Source organism: Mustela lutreola, chromosome 8 (assembly GCF_030435805.1).
Source record: "Mustela lutreola isolate mMusLut2 chromosome 8, mMusLut2.pri, whole genome shotgun sequence".
Classification (NCBI taxonomy): Eukaryota; Metazoa; Chordata; class Mammalia; order Carnivora; family Mustelidae; genus Mustela; species Mustela lutreola.
The window spans coordinates 31,029,279-31,052,813 of record NC_081297.1 but is presented as its reverse complement, the minus strand read 5'-3'; the positions used below and the strand labels follow the sequence as shown (position 1 = coordinate 31,052,813).

Below are 23,535 nucleotides of genomic sequence, written 5' to 3'. Positions count from 1 at the left end.
TGTCTTTTTGCTATCTCTTAAACCTTTCCTTGCTGCCCACCAAAATTAATTAATTGATTAACTAATTAAAAGTAAAATAAATAAAAAATAAAGAACAGCAGATATTCTGAGCCTTAAGCCATGAAAATTCAAACCCATTGTTTATTTTAAATGTTCTATTAAGGCAATATGTGTTCTTTATAATAAAGAAAAGTCAGTACACTTTGTAAACCTCCCAAAGAGGGGATGCTTAAGGAATTATGGTATATACATAGGATAAGTATCTATCAAAAAATAATCTTACAAAACTATTTAATGAGGTGAGAATGTTCTCAGATTATATTTGGAAGTGAGGACTACAAAACAATATTCATTATTATTCCAATATTACAAAACAAGCAAATGAAAAATAAAAGAAAACCCAGGAAAGACAGGAAGAAACAAAAACATCAAACTGTTAACCTGAGTATAAAGAAATCAATTAAACCAAAATATAATATCCAAGTCCACTTTATTTTTTATTAAAGATTTTATTTATTTATTTGAGAGAGAGACAGTGAGAGAGAGCATGAGCGAGGAGAAGGTCAGAGAGCGAAGCAGACTCCCCATGGAGCTGGGAGCCTGATTCGGGACTCGATCCCGGAACTCCGGGATCATGACCTGAGCCGAAGGCAGTCGTCCAACCAACTGAGCCACCCAGGCGTCCCCCAAGTCCACTTTCTACCACAGTGCACCCGTGTTGTTTTTTGGCTGATGAGTCTAGTGTTTGGGAAACTTAATTCAGAAGAAATCTGAAGATATGGATGTGACGTATATCCTTATCACTAATTGGGTCGGTTTTTTGTTCACTGGCTTCTGCAACTTTAAAGATGGTAGATAAGTTTTACTTCCTCCTGTAACCAGGATTTTGTTGTGAAATAATGGAACACGTTCTCTCTTAATATGTCTAATGTGGGAGGTGCTGGTGATGTTAGCTGCTCTGTCCCTGGGTATGTCCTGAAGCTAAGTTGATTTTTGGCCTGGAGGTACTCTCACTTAGGTGGGCAAGTAACAATAATAGTATCACAGAAAAGTACTGGGAAATCACTTCAAATTTTTACTTGGCTTTGGCTTGCCTGGTAAATGATTAATGAACATTCTTCAGGCACCACTCAGCCATGCCTCCTCCAATTCACGTCTCAACTCACCAGAGTATATTTTCCGCCCACAGGGTCCTCTAGAAGTTGTGCTTTTTATGATCTCCAGGGACAACCTCCAATGTTTTGGTCCTCCTCATTGCCATTTTTGGTCCTAATCGTTGACCCTTTGGGTCCTCCTTGAAATATGGCCCTCCGCTGGCTTTCATGTTTCTCGTAGCCTCTTGTCCCTCCTTCTCTGTTCTTTCCCTGGCTCTTGTGCTTCTGCTGTCTCCTAGATGTTGGTATTCCTCCGGCTCTGTTCTCCGTGCCCTCCTCTTCTCACTCCATGAATCATTCTTCACACCTATAATCTCCATCCATGTGGTTGAGATTATTCACTTTCCCTTCCCTATTCTGGAAGAGAGGAAAAACTGGATTCAGAGTGCTTATCTAAGTAATTGGCACAACGGTTACTCACAGTATCGTAAAAAAGAATAGAGTGAAAGTAGAACTTTAATTTCAACAATCCTAATTTATTAGGTAATAGAGAATATAATTCTGTGCCTCGGGTTTCAAAAGGAAAATGATTTCCTTCCTTGGGTCATAGAAGCAATAGTAACTCACGTAAGTCTCTCTTGAAAGCCCCTTTCCCTGTCAGTCTTTTTTGGTCTACCATACACTAATAAATTTGACTTAAATCTTCCAACGTAAAATTCTACTTTGTTAGTGGTTTTTCTCTTATTTCTCCAAGTTTCTTTTCTTTGCCCCATGTACCATTTATACCATACTGATTTGGATATGTTGCTTAGTAGAACAAATTGTCACATATAATACATCTTATGTGCTGAGACTGTAAAGCACCTTAAGCGTTACTACCTTCCCTTTCCCTACTTCTGCCTCCCTTTTCTTCCTCCTCCTCCCCTCCGCCTGCTCCTCTGGTGTCTCACAACTCTCTCATTTTTATGCCTTTGCCCCTTACAACCTTGGACTAACACCTGGCCTGTACACAGGTGTAATCTGTCAGTAAGTGCCAGTCATTGGATTAAATAGGTTACTCTCCAGCACAAGCTGCTTTACCTAGTTCTTAGTAAACATCCAGTCAATGTTTATTGAATGCTCAAAGGAACACAAAGAATCTAGAGGGCTGCTAGCAAAATTGGCATCATGATTTTTTAAATCTTACTGTCCCATCAGAGAGTTTAACTTCTTTGGATCACTATCCATTCTTGCTGTCCTTCCTTCCTGCCTCAAAGGAAGATAGCTCTAAAGTTAATCCATTTACATGATTTTTTGCTTTCAGCATACAAACATGCCCATATCTCTCCCACCTTCAAAAACAACAAAATCTGTAACCCAAATAGTTACCCCATTGTCTCTGCGTCTCCTCCCTTCCTTGCTAAGGCTCTTAAAAGGGTAACCCATATTCAACATCTTTCCTCACCTCTCATTCACTCCTCAGTTCACTTTATAATCTGGTTATGGGTGCCTCACTCTAGAGTTAGACACCAGGGATTTCAATCTCAGCATTGCCTCTCACCAACTTCATGACCATAGGCTGGTCTTGCAACCTCTCTAACAGGACAGATCTCGTAGGATTCCCATGAAAATTAAATGAGATAATGCATTTAAAATGTACTTCTGCATTGCCTGCCACATAGTAAATGTGGTTATTATTCTTACTGATTGAAAGTGTAATAATAGGAGTTCAAAAAGGAGAAAGAATGGTGTAAGTTTAAGAAGAATTATTTTGAATTCACCTAACCTCTCTTCAGATTAGGAAATTAGAACCTGGAGAGATTAAGTAGTCAAAATTTCATGGAGGACATGATATTTGAATTGGATTTTGGAGGATAATAACAATAGTTTACCACTACTGAAGGTTTACTGTGGATCACAGGCCATTCTAAATACTTACATGGATTGTTTTATTGAATCTTCAAAACATTTCTGTGAGGTAGCATTTTGGTAGCTAGAAACATATAGTCCGTCTGAAGCTGGATGGGGAAGAATAGAGAGAAAGGAATGAATAAAAATCTGGAGGCAGGAAAGACATGCTGATTTCTAAAGATGGTGGTGTGACTTAGGAGGCAGTGAAGAGTGTGTCTTGGGCAGTAATGGGAAACTATGTTAGATAGAGTTAGTCAAAGTTATTGAGGCACCCTAACAACGATATACCCCCCCAAAGGCTTTATCTAATGGGCAAAACAAAGAGCAGATATAAATAAGTGGCTTCGGTAGGGGAGGATACATATGGAGTGGGGATTTAGGCACACTGATTTGGTGGCATGCAAACTGAAGGGCAGTTTGTACTCTCTTCTTGATATCCCCAGGAAACAAAGCTTCATCCAGCCACTGCTGGTTACCACTAGTCACTATGAGAGTACCTGCAGTTTCCTGTAAAGTAGGTGGTTAAGGACAGCTTATCAAAGGAATGCATGAATAAAGGATGCATTGGGTTGGAGGTCATTTCTAGGCGGGAAATGATGAGAGCTGGAACTATGGTTGAGACAATGGAAATGGAAACAAGGGAACGAATCCTGGATACAATGTCCAAGAATAAATAATAAGACTTGGGCACATATTGGACATGAACTAAAATTCAGAACCATATTTCAGGTTTATTATATATAGCCAACAGCAGTGCCAGAGCAGTTGCATTTCATACATTCTTTGTTGTTTTCAGCAGAAGTTCTGTATTTGGTATAAATTGAAATGAAGCACATTTGAGCATGATGATATTATAATTATTATCACCACTAAAACTTTATCTCTTTCTACCCCTATTCCTTCAACCCAAGTTCCTACCCATTTTATCATATACCTGGTTTGTTGTCAGAGTCTCCTACTGAATTCTAGCCAAATAAGCCTTCTCATCTTCATAAACCAGCCAGCTGCCTCCTCTCACTGTTTTGTTCAAACAGTTGCTTTCTCCCATGAATACCCTTTCTTCTACCAGTTCATTGCCATTGCCAATTGGAACATTAGTCATCCTTCACAACCAAATCACACACTATCTTCTCCATGTTCTCCGATCAGCCCAGCGGGAACTGACTTTTCCTTCTGAACTCCCATAACACTGTACTTGACCATACTGCCTTGGGCTGATCATTTGGTTAACTGGGTATCCTTTGGTCAGAATCTTACTTGTATCCCCTACATTGAAACCTGAACCATTATTACTGCACTCCTGCCCCTTAGGAGGGAGGGAAGTGAGTTGAGTTATAAGGCTTGGGACTCCAGCATTTGGGTCCTTGGGAAACCAGAACTAGGAGTCAGAAATCCAGGACATTGAGCCGGATGGAGAATTGATGCAAAAAGAAAATGTCTCTCAGCAGGTTTATTATCTGCAAAAAGGTAAGCTTAATTTGTAAATATCTCCAAACCTGCCATGGAGGGTGATTCTAGAATTTCTAGGGAGCAAGGAACTGATTTGTACAGTGCCCATTAGGGATGAAGAAAATGTTATTCATAAGCTGTTATTTTAATGCAGTTTAAAAATATTGTATTTGTTTCCTTGGTGGTTCATTCATAATTTAAGACCCTATTTTGTTCTAGAAAGTCTTATTAGTCCGTAAAGTCTGTAAAGACTTTGCTCTGCAAAGTCTTCTGTAAAATCAACAGAATTCTACTTGCAGGATTTTCAGAAATCTAATATTGCAGGCTGGAGAGGACTACTCTACGAATATTGAGCCAGAACTCTTAAACCTGCCTAAATACGTGTCTGTTGCACAGTATGCTTGGCAATTCTTGAGGCTCCCAGAATATGACATGGGCTCTCGTGGCTGCCTTTGCACATGCTGCTTCCCTTGCCTAATATACTTTTCCTTCTCTTCATTCTTTGGCAAGGTTAACTCATACTTATCCTACACAATTTTGACTCAGATATTATCTCCTCCAAAAAACCTTCCCTGAATCCTCTCATTAGAGCCGCTGCCTGTGCATTGGGTGCCACTCCTGCCTGTTCCCACAATAGCATGCGCTTTCATCATAACACTCCAGGTGTGGCAGTTGTCATCAAAAGGTCCTTCTCCGAGAGCTCTGTGACAATCAGCAGTATACATAGAAGACCATGAGGACTCCTAAATGCTCACTGCACAGTCTTAGTATAGAAAATGTAGGTGAAAGTCCCTCTGCCTCATTAGAGGGAAGTTGCCAGTATGAAGAGTTTCAGGGTAATTTTCGAGAACTACAATCTGTGCACTCGTTGTCTTTTCCCCACCTGGTAGAGCGTAGCTAAACCAACCTGGAAGACAGCAGTTTGCCTATGTGCCTTAAGCATGTAACAGCTCCTATCAACCCGGTATTTAAGAATAGTGATTATTTTTGCCATGTAGCCCCCAGGAAGAAAACCAGACTTATAAAACATTTTTGTGTCTCAGTGAATGTTTGTAATTTTGCTGGCAAACCTACTAAACCCACCACAACAGTCTTTCTGGATTTTTTAAATAACCCACTGGAAAGAGCTTTGTAGATACCAATTTTCACGTGTATTATAAACCAAATATTAATAGATGACATCCATCTAAATTTCTATAACAACACGGTCTCCCCCCGCCTTTTTTTTTCTTTTTTTGATTTGACAGGAGCACTACAGATAGGACTCAATTTTAGAAAGTTTTTCAGAAAACAAGTGATAAGTGGAACCCATGGCTATGTCGAAGCAGCATTTTTCTTCAGTTAAAAAAAAAAAAAAATCATGAGCTACTACATGTAACGAATTGGCTTTAAAATTCTGAAGGTCTTGCTTCAAAAAATTTCCCCCCCTAAGGTAACAGTGTCCGATAATAACTCCTTTTGCTTCAATTACAATAAGAGTGAATATGGGTGGATAAAATGCAAGATTTAAAAAAAAAAAAAAAACACCCTACTTTGGAGCAGAGTAGGATGTCTACCGTTTATATTGAGCCCAATGGATGGAAACTGATCAATGGTTTGCGGCTGAGCCTGTCAAATATTATAATCCAGAGTTTCATTAGACGTAAAAATAATCGCTGGTAAAAGTTCACCCGAAGAGGCATTCTGCCCCTAATTCCGTTTGTATTTTTGTTTTAAAGACCTGAAAGCCCGCTAAGACATGCATTCACCCACTGAATTTCCCATCGGTGCGCTGCGCCTCTGGAGCGCCCCTCCTAACCCCCACCCAGGGCGGCTTTGGCCCCCCGGCGTCTCCCCCGCCCCTCGCGCCGGCAGCTGGCGGGGGTGACAGGTGCCGAGCCCGCCTACCCCGGGGCAATAGCACCACCCCGCAATTCTCCCGCCGTTGCCTTTCGCAAAACCGGCGTGCGGGTGGAGATAGTTTGCCTGCACCTTCGCCTGTCAGAAAACGGCGCTGGGAGGGAGCGAGCGTGAGAAAGTGAGCGCGTGCCCGAGAGGGAGAGGAGGACGGAGGAGCCGGCTCCGGCGTCCGAGCGCCCAGTCTGCCCCGTCCCGCCTGTCCGCCTCCGGGCCCGCAGAGGGTGGGGGCCGCGAGCAGCGAGGCCGGCGGGCGCCGGGGGTTGGCGGGACGCGCGCTCCGTGCCGGCGCCCGGCCTCGAGCCCGCGCTCCCCCCCCCCCCCGCGTGCCCGCGCCGCTGCGCGATGCAGTGTGGGGAATGGCTGGGGTTGGCTGAAGAGCGCACAGTGGAGTTTTAATGTCCGCCATGTTGGCCATGGCGTATTGAAGAGAGCGAGCGAGAGAGGAGCGGAGCGGCACAGCCTCCCACCCTCCCGGCTGGTGTTAGTACCCGGACGGCGGGCTCTGCGCTCCGCCCCTCAAGTCCCTGGCAGCGGTAGGCGAGTGGGGACCGAACCCCCGGTTCTCCATGATCCCGCTGGCCGGGGCCGTTTCCCCAGAGCGGAGAGGTATCTGCTGCGCCTGAGATGAGTAAACTGTCGTTTCGGGCGCGGGCGCTAGACGCCTCGAAGCCGCTGCCGGTTTTCCGCTGTGAGGATCTGCCCGACCTGCACGAATACGCCTCGATAAACCGGGCCGTGCCGCAGATGCCCACCGGAATGGAGAAGGAAGAGGAGTCGGTACGTGTTAACTCCCCTGTCCGACCCAGCGCCAGGCCCCGCTCCCTCTGCTGCCTGCGGCGGCGGCGGAGCAGCCTACCCACACAAAATGGCCGCCATCTTCTCTTCGCCGCCGACTCTCAGTCGCCGGCCGGGCCTTTACCCCGCCTCCCCCGGCCTCGACCCTCGGCCGCCGCGGCCCGGCGGGGCCTCCTCTGAGGCCACCCGCGGACCCCGGCCACTTGTACCCGGGTCCCGCGGAGTTCGGGAGCCCGAAAGGCACAAAGGGGTCACGTGACGAAGCTGCCGGCAGCCATTTTGTGGTCTTAGTTCTTGGGTTGGGCCTTGTGCATCCGGAGAGGGGAACGGGCTGGGTGGCGGTGGGGGTGCGGCGAGCCGGGAGCCGCGGAGGACCCGCCTGCAGCCCTCTCCGCAGGCCGCTGGGTGGCGTTCTAGGGCCACCTTGGTCTTCGCGCGCTGCCGGCGCCGCGGAGCGCAGGTTCCGTGCACTGTGGGGGAATTTCACTTCCCGTTGGCCTGGAAAGGTGGCTGGGCTCACTGGGGCCTGTAATGTTGACAGCACGTCTGTGAGGTTCATATTCCCTTCACCCCCTGCAGTAGAATGTCGAGGGTGCGGCGTGTTTGCCCGGATGACTGACTTTCATAGAAGATAAGACTTAATATCCTCTTTCTGGGACTTTTGCATTTAATCCTCCCCAGTTCTAATTAATCGGAGGGTCATAAACTATTCCTGACTTTTCTTTGATCTTTGAGACTATGTTGCAGACTTATTTTGGAGTACGTAGCTCTTCCTAAAGCCTGTAACTTTATTACTGCCTTTTTTTTTTTTTTTAAATAAAGTGTAAGTTCGCCTTCTTTCTGGTTTCTCAACATAGGGGAAGAGAAGACCCAATTTAAGAAGATGTTATTGATCTAGATAGATTTCGAAAGAGAGGGTCCTTATCGATAACTGAACTAAAGTTGAGTTCATTTACAGAAATCTTAACATTGAGATGTCGAAATCGGGTGGGTGTCCGTATTCAACTGTTTACACCTAATGGACATTTTATCATAGCTGTGGCATTACCTTGCTGTAGAAATTGGGTTCAGACACCAGGATAATAGAATCTTCCTCTCATTTCCCCCAGATCCTTGACAGTATAACTTGATGACTTCTAATCCTAAGGAATTGCATACCTTGGTTTTCAGGTACAGCCATTTAAACAGGGTGCAGTGTATTGACAGTTCAAGGAAATCAAGGAGTCGCTGGATTTGTGTGCTACAATTTTGTTGTGGAAAATTGTACTGTAATACTTCTATTTGGTACTGTAAGAATTTTAAATGTAGAAATTATGCTTTGTAATGTTTATTCTGAAAATAAAGCTATTTAAACTGTTTGGGTTACTTAACCTTTTCAAGTAAAATAGTTGTGACAGTAAATGTTACTTTTGAGAGTAGTGTTTTAAATCTAACTTTATAGACAAGCCAAGTGATAAGTTTATGTAGTAGTTGAGATTGTCTAGTGTAGTACTGACTTTTCAGCCCTTTATCTATGAGACGGAACTTCTTTATTTTACATGTATCAACTTTAGAGTAGACTGGTGCCATTTGTTTATTTTTTAATAAGTGATTTGTTTTAAAAAATTAAAGTACTTGTGACTGCAGAATCTTGTCTTTTGGTTTTATTTTTGTTTCTGTTTGTAAGTTTTACAGATAATACTTTCAAGTTGGGGTGCTGGTGTTACACTGCCTTGGAATTTAATTTATAGTTCTTGTTTTGCAGCCAGGGAAGGTGGGGAGAGCCTTGATAAAAGCAAAGTAACACTACAGTACACTTTAGACATTTAGTTGAGTCTTGCTTCTGTGAATACTTAGAACAGTCCAAGACGTACAACCTGAATTCAGAGCTGAGCTCAACTGAAGTATTAATACTTGTTAAATTTTACAGATAATTTTGTTCACAGAAATAATTTTGACATTTTACAGTGCAGTGGATATCATTAGTAACATGTGGAGTCTATTTCTCAGGGACATCAGGGACTTTTTTCCTTCAGACTTCTTTTTCCATCATCTATTTAAATTTGTTTCAGTTTACATACAACCAAAACTCTGACCAGTGAAACATAGACCTCAGGAACAGATACCGAATTTAATAGGATGTAAACAGTACCAGGTAAACTGCTGCTGTACAGTCCTGCGGTTCATGCTGTCAGTAGTAGTAGCAGGCCATGAAAGTCACACTATTAAAAGTAGCATGATACATGCTGTTGAAAATGTAGACTAAACATAAATGTATTTGAATTTTGAGCTAACCTTAGAAAAACAAAACTTCTTGATAATTTGCTGAAGCATGATATACTTCTTAAAAAGATGAATGGTTAAAACAAACTTTTGCCTTTGACTGATGCATTATTTATGGTATCTCTTGGAGTGCTCTAGAACCTGAATTGAGAGTCTAGTTTAGAAGAAGTATAATGGTATGTTGATCATGAAAAATAGGGCAGACTTAAATGAGGATAGTTTTGTATACACCACTTGATTAAGAAAGCATTTCATGATCAAAATGTATCCGCAAAATTGTCATGTAAACTGTCTGGTAATTTTTACCGTATTTTGTTTCTATGGTGAATAACAGAAATCCTAGGTCTTAACACTGAAAATAAAACTTATTAATGTACTCCCATTTAACCAATTTTAGTAATGTAAGATGAACACATTGACTTAATTAGGCCTGCCTCTTAATTTTTAAGAAACAATTTTAAGCAGAAATCCTCAATTCCCCACCCAAAAATGACTTACCTCAGTTTTAAAATTTATTTTTACTACTGTAGGATTGAAAAATAACTCCAGATTGTAATAAATTGAAGGATATGACTGAGTTTTAGACGTTAAGGGATTAAATGTTTAAATTGATACACTGTAATACATTATAACTTGCCAAATCAAAAAATAACTTTTTGTTAAGTAGACACCATGCCCAAGGCAGAGCCCAACATGGGGCTTAAGCTCAGGACCCTGAGACAGACCTGAGCTAATGTCAAGAGTCACCCAGGCACCCCTGAGGCAATTTTCAAATAGGAAATCAAAAGACTGTCAGCTCTAAAATGAGATAAATGTGTCCCTTTGGGGGTTAAAAGATAGAAGTTTAAGCAAGTGGAGAGGGCAGATGTTTCACCATTATAGTACTTGAACATTTTTATTAAGATTATAATCTTAAATTTGAGATCATAACTTTGAAGTTAGGAATGTTCAAATACTGAGTTTAGTGCCATAGCTTCACTTTTAATGGAAAAGATAGCTTTTCCAAGATGTCAGTACTATTGATAGGTTTTTATTAAAGTTGACTTATGTTAGTCAAAAGTGGAGCTTTACGTTAAATTATAATTTTCCCATATGGATACTTACCCTTTAGGAAAGACACACTGAAAACATGGATTTTAAAGTGATATTAAAGCTCCAACAAATTGGAGCTACCTGGTTCCAGTAGTTTAACATTTTCATTGGGATGTCTAGGGTGTTGTGGCTTCATTAGGAGTGGAGTTAACCTTTTTAGTTCTGTTATCTACTCTGGTTTGGGTAGGGTATGTGATGTAATTGACATTAATGATATCACATTGATATTACTTTATACAGCCACCTTTGAGACTGTCAGAAGTAGGGTCTAGCCATTACAGTCTAACACCTTGTTTTAATAGGGTTCTAACCAGACAAAATGGTCTCCTACACCTGCTTTTCTCCCCTCTTAAGACTACCACCTTCCATTATTGGTCCTGTATACAATGTTATTAAACCCAAGTTAAGGATTATTTATAAAGTGGGCAGGTGTTTTGGTTTTTTATTTCATTTTTAATTAGGGGGAAATTGGAAATATGTACATCTCTTTGATATGAGGAAAAATAAGTGCTACATTTTCAAAACTTAAAGTAGTTTTCTATTTTATAAAAAAATTAGAGGACTTTAAATGATCAACTTAAAAGTTTGATTTCTCATTTTTTGAAAGAAACTTAAAATTTTTTAAACTAAGAGCTTTTAGTCCTTGTATTCGAAGCTGTAAAGTTAATCCCGCTTTCTCCCTTCTGTCTTGAAAGTGAAGAAAATATGTGAAATCTCAATTACTGTAGGAGCAAGGTTCAATTTTTTCAAATGGTTTGCATTAGAAAGAAATTGAGAGGTTTTTTTGCATTAAGTAGTAAATAGTCTATTTTAAACCAAAGATAACTGAGAAGCAGTAGTAAAATTTAATTCTACCCTCCCAAGATTTTTTAGTTTTTACATTTTATTTGTTCTTTTTCTTTTTTAAGTGAGCTGTACCCCAAACATGGGTCTTGAAATTATGACCCCAATATCAAGGCTCAACTATGTCTCTACCGACTGAGCTAGCCAGGTGCCACTCCCTACCAAGATTTTTTTTTTAAGATTTTATTTATTTATTTGACAGAGATCACAAGTAGGCACAGAGTGGGGAAGCAGGCTCCCGGCTGAGCAGAGAGCCCAATGCCGGGCTTGATCCCAGGACCCCAAGACTATGACCCGAGCTGAAGGCAGAGGCTTAACCCACTAAGCCACCCAGGTGCCTCCCTACCAAGATATTTTTAAGTAGAAGTTTCTAAGTGTTTTAAGGTTTACTAGAAATAATCTTGAAAGTTATGAATTCCCACAGTACGCACGTAAAATTTTGTGATGGTATATTTTTTTTTTTAGGAGAAAAGTTCCTATTTTTCATCAGTTTCTCAAAGTATTGATAATGAGCATTACTTCTAGAAATTTCAAATGAAGTTATTTTGATTTTATGAGTATGACAATTAGATAGACTTATTAATAGGAGAAGGATAATTGAAAAAAGCTAATAGGCAACTTAGGAAGAAACTGACTACTCTTAACTGCCAAAGGAGCTTCTTGAAAATTATAATTCCTAGGTGCCTAAAGAGCTCTTATTTCAGTGTCCTGTTTGATATTTAAAATTTTGTATTAGTGTCATTTGTTCTTAGACTTCATTTTCTTATAAAACAATAGTAATGGATACTGACAGGCTTACTTATCTAATCATATTTTGTGAATGCTTTGTGATCTGTAATGGAGTTTGTGCTGAACTGCTATTTCTTTTTCCTAATTAACAGTACTTAATTAAAAGTACCATCTAAATGTAAGATAGCTTAAATTTTGTAAACAAGGAATAATAACCTGTGTTTACACATTCATAGGTTTGTGGTTAGATTGAATATTAAACCAACACCCCTAAAAACAAGATTTTAGTTTTTATATTTTGCATTCATTTTGCATCAAGGTATGTGATAGTAGTAAAGTTCAACAGATGAAGTGTATGTACGTACATTGCTAATGACAAGTTTTGTTTGTATATATAAAAATGTGGAGTCTGACTATATGATTCAGTTTTCCTGAAAAGTTAGGGGTATTTGTTATAAGCAGTTGATTAAAACAGTAAGTTTAAAGTAAAAGATGGCTTTATAAAAGGAGCAGTAATACCATGGAACGATGGCAGAGTTTGTAATTCTGCTTCTTAAGAATCAACAAGGAAAAGAGAATTTTATGTTGTAATTTGGGAATAAAATGAGTTGTGAATTTTTAGGTGCAAAAGTGGTATGAAAATATGAAATACTTCTAAAGACAGGGATTAGAGTATGTCTTTTACTTTTTAAAGTAAACTTTTGAATCCTTAAGGTGTGATTTATGTTAGTATTTTATAATGCCTTTTCTGTAAGAATATATCATTTATTGGGAAATCAATGAGAAAAATGATTCAGATGTTTTCAATAAATTGCTAAAACTACTTTCCATCAGTTACTTGAAGCTAACTGTGTTGACTCAAGCACATTTACACATTGGGGCAAGTCTTTCCTGATCAAGTTAATGTAACTTAATGCCTGTGGTTACAGGTAGTGATTTTGAGCTATTACAGTTATTTTAAACATAATGGAGACCCAGCTTTGTTCCTTTAAATGTATATGAAGTGAATTTCATCCACCAGCTTCCTAGTAGTAGGATGGATGAAAACAAAGACATGTTGTAATTAAGAGTACTATGAAGAGTACTATTATTTGAATTGTAGCTGTGGTAAATGGGAGTATAATCAGTTCTTCAAAAGATAAAACTCTTCCTCAATTATTTGTTGTTGAAGAAGTTATCTTTGAAAATTTTATTCAGTTTCAGTTATACGTGGTGGCATTGTTTTCTGAATTTTGCAACATATTAAAGCAAATCATTTTGTTTGAATTTATTTCAGTATAGCAAGTTCTGGCTGAAGAAATAGAACGTGGCCTTAGAGTGAATCCAGGGGCAAAGATAATGTGAGGTTTAAAACATCCTGTGGATGGGCAGACAGTCTCTCTGCTGTCCTGCCTGCTGCTTCCTGCGGTGTATTCAATAAACTTCTATCTCCTTTAAAAATAAATAAAATAAAGCATCCTGTTGATGATTTAATACAGTCTCAAATCTTTTTATATATTGGGATTAATTATTTTCATAATTGTGAAATCACAAGTAGCAGTCGTATATTCTCTGAGAAAATGCAGTTTGGCTTTTGTGGCCTTTGACAAATCACTTAACCTTATTGAGTGAACTTTAGTCTTTTATGTGTCTGTGGTCTTCTAATTTACTCTTACAAGGTAGCTCCAAGGAGTGAATAAGGCAGGGTATGTAAAAATGCTGTGTAGATGACTTTTATTATTATCAAGTACTAATTGAATGTTTAGAATGGCCTTTTTCTTGATTCTGAAGAATAGCTACATTTACGCAATCCCTTGTGTTTGGGGATTTTCTGATGTGAACGTGTTAGATGTGTTCTTTTCTTGTTCAGTTGTATATATTTGCAAAAAGGGTGTCTTTATAAACTTAGGTAATAATTGGGAAAATCAGCCTTAGACTCAAGGCTCCAACCAGCATGTACACACCCGAGTACTGAGGTTTTCATAACTGCAAAATGAAGCAAGGCTGTGATAATTTCTTGTTGTAATGAGTGTATTATGTTACCAATAAATTCAAGTCTGTTTCCAGATGTGCTTTATGTGGTTATAAAAAAGTCATTCAATCTTGAATTAGTTAATGATTTTATTTGCATATTATATAAACATAATTTACACAGAAATAAAGGTAGTCTGGGTGCATGGATAATTAGTTTCATTTTAGTCTAGGAAGGCTCACAAGTTATAAAGGATTTAAAGAATCTAAGTGGGTGCTATAGTCACAATGCTTTTATTGTTATGAGAATTCAAAATTGGAGCCAGAATCTTACAATGATGGTTGCAAATTTGTGTTTTACCTGTAATATAATGGAGGGTGAAGGGAAACAAAATATAAATATGGCTATTTGGAAGTCTAAAGCAAGAACGTGATCATTATTCTAGTAGATAAGTGGAGGTATTTGAGGTGAGGTATGTTTGCTGTACAAAGACTGAGAAAATGGAGATAATCCATTTTCATTCACTTTTATAGCAAATATTTGTTGTGCATTTGCTTTGAGGCAACGACTGTTACAGGCCCTGTGGATATGACAGTAAATAAACAGCGTTCATTTTTTCATGAATCTTATGTCCTAGAATATATAGTAGGCTCTATTAGAGTTGGAATTTTTGTCTAGCTTTTTTTAACTGATGTGTTTTCAGCACCCAGAATAGTGCCTGGCATGTATTAAGGGTTTGATTTGTTTAACTGAATGAATTCTAATGGGAGAACACCAAAAAAAGAAGGCAAATAAAAGTAAAAAGTACAACTTGCGTGGCAGTAGAACAACCTAATTTCAGGTGGAAGGAGGAAGATTGAGTTTTCTTTGCATATGTGGTCAAGGAACATGGATTTGGAACTTGAATGATGGGAATGAGCCAACCCTTTGAAGATCTGGATGAAGAACATTCCAGGCAGAGAAACCCATAGATGCAGAAAGCCTGAGGGAGGAGTAGAAGGCCAGTATGATGAGAGCAAAGTGAAAAAAGGTAGAGTAGTATGAGACTGAAGACCAAGGATAGTCAGGGGTCCATACCTGGCTGGTATTCTGGGTTACTACATGAAGTTTGTATTGTTTTGAAATGAAGTAAGCAATTAGAGCATTTCAGGCAAAGGAATGACATGATATGAATTGCATCTTTTCAAGATTATTCTTGCCACCATGTGGGAGAATGAGCCACATTGGCAGGAATGAGAGTTGATGGTGAGTTTAACTAGAGTGGTGATAATGGAGATGAAGAGAAATGGATAGATTTGAGGTATATTTTGAAGGTAGAGCCAGCAAAACTTGCTGGTGAATCTGAATGTACTAGATGGAGAGAGGGAGAATCAAGAATTAACTCTTGATTTTTACCTTGAGCACCTGGATAGGTAGATGATTGGGCCACTTACTGAGATAGGGAAAATTGGAGGAGGGAGGGTACTGAAAGAATGCACATGTTTGAAGTGCCTCTTATCCATAACTAACTGGCTATATAAGAACATAGTGCATTAGAACAGTCTGTACTACAGCTGTAAAATTTAGAAGTCATGGGTTGGTACTATAAACTTGAAAGTCTTTGGGAGATAGATGGTTTTTAAAGCTGTGCCTTGGGGCTCGGCTAGAGGAGTAGCTAATAGAGAAGTAGGAAGAAAATAAGGATCGTGTCACAAAAAAGAGGGACTTTGGTTAACTATGTCCACTAAGAAGATGAGTAAGGGGAGGGTGATTGATTGGATGTGGCCCATTTTGGTGGAGTAATGGGAAGGAAAACCCAGTGAGAATAGAAGAAATAATGAAAGATAAAAGAGTCATGGCGAATATAGAAGCAGAAAAAGGACAGTGGCTGGAGTGGGCTAGGGAGCAACAAAATGATTTCTTTTAAAAATAAGTCACAATGGGGTGCTTAGGTCACTCAGTCTGTTAAGCGTCCAACTCGTGATTTTGGCTCAGGTCATGATTTTGGGATTGTGAAATTGAACCCCGCATCGTGCTCCAGGCTCCAGAGTCTGCTTGAGATTCTCTCTCTCTTCCTTCTGCCCCTCCGTGTTTGTCTATATGTGTTTTCCCTCTCTTTCTGTCTAACATTAATTTTTTTAAAAAATCAGTCACAAATTTCCAGTAGGCACAAAGGACGGATAGGACAGAAATGAGGGAAGCAGAGATAGCCCTTGGTTTCCCTGTCTACTCGGAGAGTTTACAGGCTGTAAGCAGACGTAGGGGAGATCGCAAATAGACCCTGACACCAGCCTCCTTGAGTTGAAGAGAGAAAATTCAGGATTCAGAATTTGGGGATGCTGAAGTGATTTTAGGGCAGGATATCAGACATGCACCAAGTTCTAGAGATCCCCTTGAGTGTGGCTAAAAACTGATCAGAGCCTATCTGTGAGGAAACTAAAGAGGCTGAGGGAAAAGCAGTTGGAAAGAACTTGGAGGGACAGTACAGGGAGCTCACATAGGGCGAGGAGTATGTTGTGTCTTCAATAGCCAGAGCAAAAAGATATCCTAATACACAGGTTGTCAGATAAAAGCTCTCAAAAGAGTTACTTCCTTAGTAGTAGGCCCCAATTAGCTTTAAAGACTGTTCTGGATACAGCCTAACAAAGATTAAACAGTATTCTCAAAAGGATCAAACTAATTTTGGAGAACTTCACTGCGTCTCAGAAAAAGCCCAGAAATGTTCAAAGGAATACTGAAAGGTCCTACAACATAAAACTTAGTTTTTGGCATCCATTAAAAACTTATCAGGCATGCAAAGAAATGGGAAAATACAACCAACAACCAAGGGGAAAAAATAACAGAAAAAGACAGAAATAACCCAGGTAATAGAATTAGTAGATAAAAATGTTAAAGTAGTTATTAGACTTAGTTGTAATGATGTTGTCTAAAAGGATAAAATGATCCTGTCTCCTTCTCTGCTCGGCACTTTGTTTTCTAAAATTATTTCCTTCAAACTGTCTCTCATGGATCAGTTTCATGGTGGGGATTGGTCATTAATTAGAACAGTTGGTCATTCATTAGAGTACTTCTTCCTCTTTAAAAGTAAGGCAGATATGTGATGGGGAAATGCAGATCTGTTATTAGAATTGGCAGTGGGAGAATGAGGTAATTCATCCTATGATTCTATTTTCTCTGTGAAGTATGAGGTGAGGTCATCACCTCAGAGTAGTGGGGGGGACCTTAAGAGAGACGAAGGTATGTGGAGGAACGCTGATTTACTAGAGAAATGTGGTATGATTGAAGGACTAGAGGACAGCTCGGTGTTTATGATCATTTCAAGTGAGACCAGTCGGCTCACTTGAGCAGTTGAATGCAAGCATTAAACTTGAGTTCAAGCACCAACTAGATATACAGTAGGAATTTTTCTAGGGCAAGGGTTTGCCCAGAATGGACAGAGGAAGAAGAGAGGGATGAGAAGTAGATCACATGATAAACCGTGGAATCTAAGCTGGTTTGGGAGGGAAAGGACATCAGGGAGCTGATAAATAGTGGGGGAGTGGTAGGAATCACTGAAATAAAAGGCTCTGTGGGAGGGATGTGCTAGATTGGGCGAAACTAAGTCAGGAGAGGGTAGTCACAAACTAAGCATGTGAGATGCTTGATTTTAGATGTCAGAGGTGGTACAATTACCAGTGAAGGCAGGAGCTAGAGTACAAGTGGTGCCCAAGGCGGAATAGAGGAAAAGATTAATGTGGGTGAAGTCGTGGTGGTAGAAGAGTGTTAGTAGTTGAGAAGAAGACTGGGAGCTCTGTGACTTGACTAAGAGATGTGTAAGTCAGCTTTGGGAAGTGATGGTATGAATTTCAGAGGGGTTATGATTTTTGAAAGGACAGTGAAGACAAAATGGTATGGGATTTCTTTTCACTAAAAGCAAGGAGGATGAATAGTTAACCCATCTCTTAAGTATGTGGGTTATATATGTTTACGCTGTACTGGGGTCAGTTAAGTGTGCAATAACATGTCAAAAGAAAAGTACACATCTTAATTAAAAATACTTCATTACTAGGGGACTTGTGTGGCTCAGCTGGTTACACATCTGACTCTTAATCTCAACCTCAGGTCTTGATCTCAGGGCCATGAGTTTAAGCCCCCCAGAAATACTTTATTGATGAAAACCATCATTCAGGCTTTCAGTGAATTGTAATCACTGATCACAGATCACCATTAACAAGTATAATAATGACAAAATTTGAAATGCAAATGCAAATGCAGTTGGAAAAATGAGGCCTATATGCTTGATCTATTTAGGGTTGCCACAAACCTTAAATTTGTAAAAACTGAAGCTCTATGTAAGTACCTTTACAGTGAAGGATTTTGGTACAGTATACTTATCGAGGATCCAGTAAGTGGACCTTTTTGGGGTTCTTATTGAGCATCTGAGAACTTTCCTTTCTCATCAGGGGTTCTCCATGGGGACTGTAGTATTCTCTTCATCCTCAGGACATTCTGGAAAATTGTGGGGACACCTTTGATAGTCACAATTTTAGGGAGATGCTTTTCGGGTCAAGAACATTGTGAGTTCCACTGTGCGAAGGGTAGCCCTACAACGCAAAGAATTGCCCTTACGATTTTGACTATCCCCAGAATATCCTAACATGTTAAATTTCCATTTGTAAATTATCTGAGTCTTGACCTAATTTCATTTTACATGTAAAGTGTTTTTTGTGCAGTGTATTTTTATATATTTACACATGTATTAACATTTCTAGGATTGCTGTTAGTATATAAAGTAATATATATATATATATAAAAAGTAGGGAAATGTTGTATTTCATTTAGAACTTTTGTAGGGGTTGTTACCATTTTGGAAATAATTTCCTCAACATCATTTTGGGGATTTGAGTCAACAGACCTAAAGGAGAACGTCTGTTCTTTTTTAACTGTTACATTCATAGTGATTCTTTGTAAACATGTAGCATCTGTGATGGCTTCCATTTTGTCTTCCTAGGTAATATCCCAAGTATTTACATGTTGTAGTACATACTTTATTGTAAATTACTTTCCTTTTATTCTCCTTTGTTTTGCAGTTACGTTCTTGGATTGAATATTTTTTTTAAAATGCGTAAAATAGAATAGTAAAAGAATTTAAAAAGGAGCATTAGGTCTGATAGGGTGGAAAATACCTTCTCAACTGGGCTCAAAACATGAGCTATGTAATTAGGTTTTAGTTAAAGTTCTGGTTGTGCACTTAACCCCGAGTCTGATCTGATTGAGATCCTGTGTAAAGTATAGCATGGTGGCTTACATATAGTAAGTGCTCAGATCTTTTTAACTTACTATTTTAGCTTCACTTTTAGTCCTTAAAGGATTTTTAGGGCTTGAAGGATAGAAACATGTTTTTTAGGTTGTTTTTAAAAATTTCAACAAATTTCCATCATAACAAATTATTTTTGTTATGGAGTATTTTGATAGTATGGATTTTGATACACCTGTAGCTGTATTTATGACAGGATGTGAAATACTAAGCAGGGTAGCAAAAAACGTGGCCTTAAGTAGACAAGTGTGTCAGCCAATTGGATTGTCTTCTCAACTTAAATGCATGATTGGTTTCCTAGTGAATGCTAAAATGTATAAAATGTGTTTTGAAGAATTCATCAGGTGAAAAAGTTTTCTGCACTTTTTAACAGGTTCTATACGCTTCAGTGATTTTACAGTTTTTAAGGCTGTTCCTTCACACAAATCTATACATTTGAATCTATGAATTCCTGTTAAAAGGTTAGGGACAGCCTCTTAGTCTAAAAGATTTATAATTGTTTCTTACTTGATCTCCCTACTCTGGTTTTCAAATTTATAACCCCGCTTAAAGTTATCAGGAAGATCTTTTTAAAATTTGAATTTGGTTGTTGCTCAATATCTAAAATCCATAAATTTTTCCTTTTTCTGATAGAATAAAATGCAAAAACTCCATACAGGGTTTCCCAGGCCCTGATGATCTGACCTCTTTTTCTAGTCTTTTCCCTTTCCCCTGCTTACATTCTATAGTATTTACTTATTTATTGCTGCATAATAAATCACTCCTAAATTTAGTAGCTTAAAACAACAAACACTTACTATCTTGCGCAATTACCAAGTCTGGTTAAGTGTAGGAGGGAACACACAAGGCTGTGAATGCCAGGGGATACTGATCATTGGAGGCAAACTACCGACATTCGAATACTCTCTCTCTTTCAAAGCCCCACAGGTCTCACATCCCATTATAGTATCAGCTTATAGTCCAGAATCTCATGCAAATCCATTTCAGATATATTCATGCTGCTCAGATGTAGTTCCTTAGGTACAGCTTCTCAAATTTCTCTCATTCTTTTAAGCTAAAGAGAAATATCTGCCCCCTCCCTCACATACCCAAAACACTATACTGGGTAAGGCTTAGGATAATCCTGTAAAGCATTCCCCATTCAAACCAGGAGGCAGAAGGCGGAGCGTGGTAGACACAAGGTTCCTGGTCCAAAGCATTTTTGAAATCCAGTTACACAATTACAATAGTTCCTTGGTTGGATGTCAGTTCCTGAGTATAATTTATATAAGAACCTCAGCTTTGCCCTTTGGGCATTTGGTTCTGCCCTCTTCTCACTCATTTTTCATGAAGGGTAGAATGTGTGTGTTACTGAGTTTTCTTAGCTTGCTTCCTGCCAACATTCTGGGACTCTGAAGATCTTTTTTCATTCTGTATTATCTCTTGTCTATTATTCAAGTTGGCTGTGTTTCAGAATATGTAATTCTTTTTAAAAGTTTGTGGGTCTTCTATGTATTTTATTGGAATCTATTTTATTAGTTGAATGCCACACCCGTACTTGTCCAGGTAAGCCTTTTACTATCCTGAGCTGCTGCTGAGAGACCTCACGGTCAAGCCTCCTTTTTTTTTTTTTAAAAAAAAAAAAAAAAAAGCTTTTTTGTTTGAGAGAATCTGAAGTGAGTAGTTCTCTTTACCAGGCCTTTTATCTGGAAAAGTCTTTGATCTTTCTGAGATTTTTAACAAAAGATTTATAGTCACTCCTTCCATTTAGTTTTAGACCACATTTTTCTGTTAGTGCCATGGATTTGATCTTGGCTCAGAGTCCATTTCTAAATTTCAGCGTTTGCATCCTGGAGAAACTGCGCATTTTCAAAACCATTGAGTCCTGGCTCTTTAACAGTTCTTCATTCAGTTTATTGTTTGTCTTTTTTTTTTTTTTTTTACTGTATAAAGCAGAAAAACAAGTCTGTACTTTCAGCTTTCAGTTTAAAATCTCCTTAGCTAAATCACCTGCTTTATTAGGTAAATTTTTCTACTTTTCACATAGCTAAAGGTAACAGTGTTACTAAATTTCCTGTCTTCGTCTGCAGAAATCATCCCTGTTCTTAAAGGAAACACCATGAAGCTTTTATTAACAACTTCTTCACTAATACTGTCCTTAGAGGCCATGGTCTAGTTCCAAAGCCATTCTGACATTTTCAGTTTTTGTTACATAGTGAGGACCCAATATCAGCATATGTGTTGGTTATCTGTGGCTGCATAACTAACTACTTATCCAAACCCTAGCAGCTTAAAACAATATGACCTACCTTTTCTCAGGATTAGCAATCTAGGAGTTGCTTTTTTATGTGATTCTCGCTGGATATCTACAGAAAGCTGTTCAGGGTTGCAGTCATCTCCATTGGAAATTCTGCTTCCAGGCTCACTTATGTTGGTGGGAGCCTTCTGTTCCTCATCACCTGGGCCAGATACCACCCGTCTGTTCTCCCAACTTGACATCTGGCTTCCCCAGAGCAGATGATGCAATAGAAAGAGTGTGCTTATGTCAGAGAGTGCCTAAAACAGAAGCTGCAGTCTTTTTATAACCGTATCTTGGAAGTGATACACCGTCATCTCTGCTGTGTGCTACCAGAAACCCTCTGCTCAATTAACTAAACTGCTTACTGTTCTTAATAGTTGCTTAGCTCTGCCTTTGCTTACACTGTTCCTCTTTTCTTTCCATGGGTTCACTCAACAAACTCCAGTTTGCAGTCAGCTTTGATGAAGCCTTTCTGGACACACCTCCTAAGCCCTGTCATACAAAACCTGAACTTGTAGAAAATAAATTCACTTATATCAGTTTTTTTTTAAAAGATTTTATTTATTTATTTGACAGACAGAGATCACAAGTAGGCAGAGAGGCAGACAGAGAGAGAAGGGAAGAAGCAGGTTCCCCGCCAAGCAGAGAGCCCCATGCGGGGCTCGATCCCGGAACCCCGAGATCATGGCCCGAGCCGAAGGCAGAGGCCTCAACCCACTGAGCCACCTAGGTGCCCCTATATTAGTTTTTCTTATACTGAAAGCCCTTTGAACACAGAAACGAAGTTGTATCTTAAACACTTAATATTGTTCTGACACAAATGTTTCTTAATGTTTGTGTTCTGAGAAGATCTAGGTATTTCACGATTTTTTGTGGTTCTAAAATGGTAATCAGATATCTCTTTTAACTATCTCTGCTTTTGGAGTGAAGAATGAAGTAGGGTTTAAGGTATAATTTTTGTATATTTTTGTCAGATTAGGAAGAACATGAGACATTCTAATAATTACACCAAAAAGTTTAAGCCAGAGAAAATGTCATGACCTTTCCAAAAATACGTGTTGTGAAACACTGTGCTAGAAGTACTTATTTTATATTGTGTTGATTTATCAACTATTTGTAAGCTTACACTTACAGAGTATAATGATAAATATTATGGGCTCTGTAGACATGTCTTTTCCTTCAAGGGTTTATAATTCATATGGTAAATAATCTGAGGCAGTCGTTTTAAATCCTTGCTTTAAAGATCAGAAATAACCTATATTTACTCTGGGTAGTTTATCACTCAGAATCTAATAAAACTGTGGAAACTGACTTCTCACATTAAGTTCCTAAAAAAGTCATTTTTCCCCCATTGGAAATAAATAGAAGTAAAATCAAGTAAGATAAAATCAGTCATTTTACTCCAGTTCAGTGTTTACATTGAAATGCCTTTTCTCTGATCTAAAGGTGTTCTTGCAAACCAGGATTTTGGCTGCAAATACCACTTTATTACCTTCTTTGAAGTTTCCTTTTTCTCTACCATAGTGACATCTTGAACTGTATATGAATTTTTTGCCCATAGTGAATTTTTCCTTTGCAGTGCAATTCCAGTAAAATACGTAGTCTTTTTTTTTTTCTTGGAGTATCGGTAAACATAGAATCAACTCCACAAAAGTGTTCTTTCATCTTGAGTTTTTCTGTCACTATCTAAAAACATCTGTTGAATTCTTCTTTTGTTGTTGTTCAAACTTCAGTGTTGTGATTTTGTAGAATACACTGTAGAAATTTCTCCTAACTTCTGTAGTGATGAAACATTTTCTTGGTATTTTTTTGAAGATTTAACAGAATAAAGAAATGTTTGATAGGATTAACATTCTCCCCTGGTCTTTATAAATATAAAGGATTGGGTTTTTTCGTATGAAATTTCTCAGTTGAACCTCAGTTTTTGTTAATATCTTTTAAAATACCAGGAAGAATTCCTAATACTTTGCGTCACTTG

The 23,535-nt window shown here is 38.9% G+C and overlaps 1 protein-coding gene across 3 annotated transcripts in view; it reads left to right on the top strand.

Annotated features, from left to right (window-relative positions):
- Nucleotides 1–23,535, top strand: part of EPC1 (enhancer of polycomb homolog 1) — a 90,766-nt gene that overhangs the window by 17,985 nt on the left and 49,246 nt on the right. The window contains exon 1 of one of the 3 annotated variants that reach the window (XM_059184214.1): nucleotides 6,347–7,109. The exons of 1 other annotated variant lie outside the window; for it this stretch is intronic. In XM_059184214.1, the coding sequence (XP_059040197.1) occupies nucleotides 6,957–7,109 (153 nt within the window). In that variant the 5' untranslated portion in view covers nucleotides 6,347–6,956. Of the gene's footprint in view, nucleotides 1–6,346; nucleotides 7,110–23,535 lie in introns of those variants that run through there. One more of the 3 variants, XM_059184216.1, reaches the window with a different exon arrangement.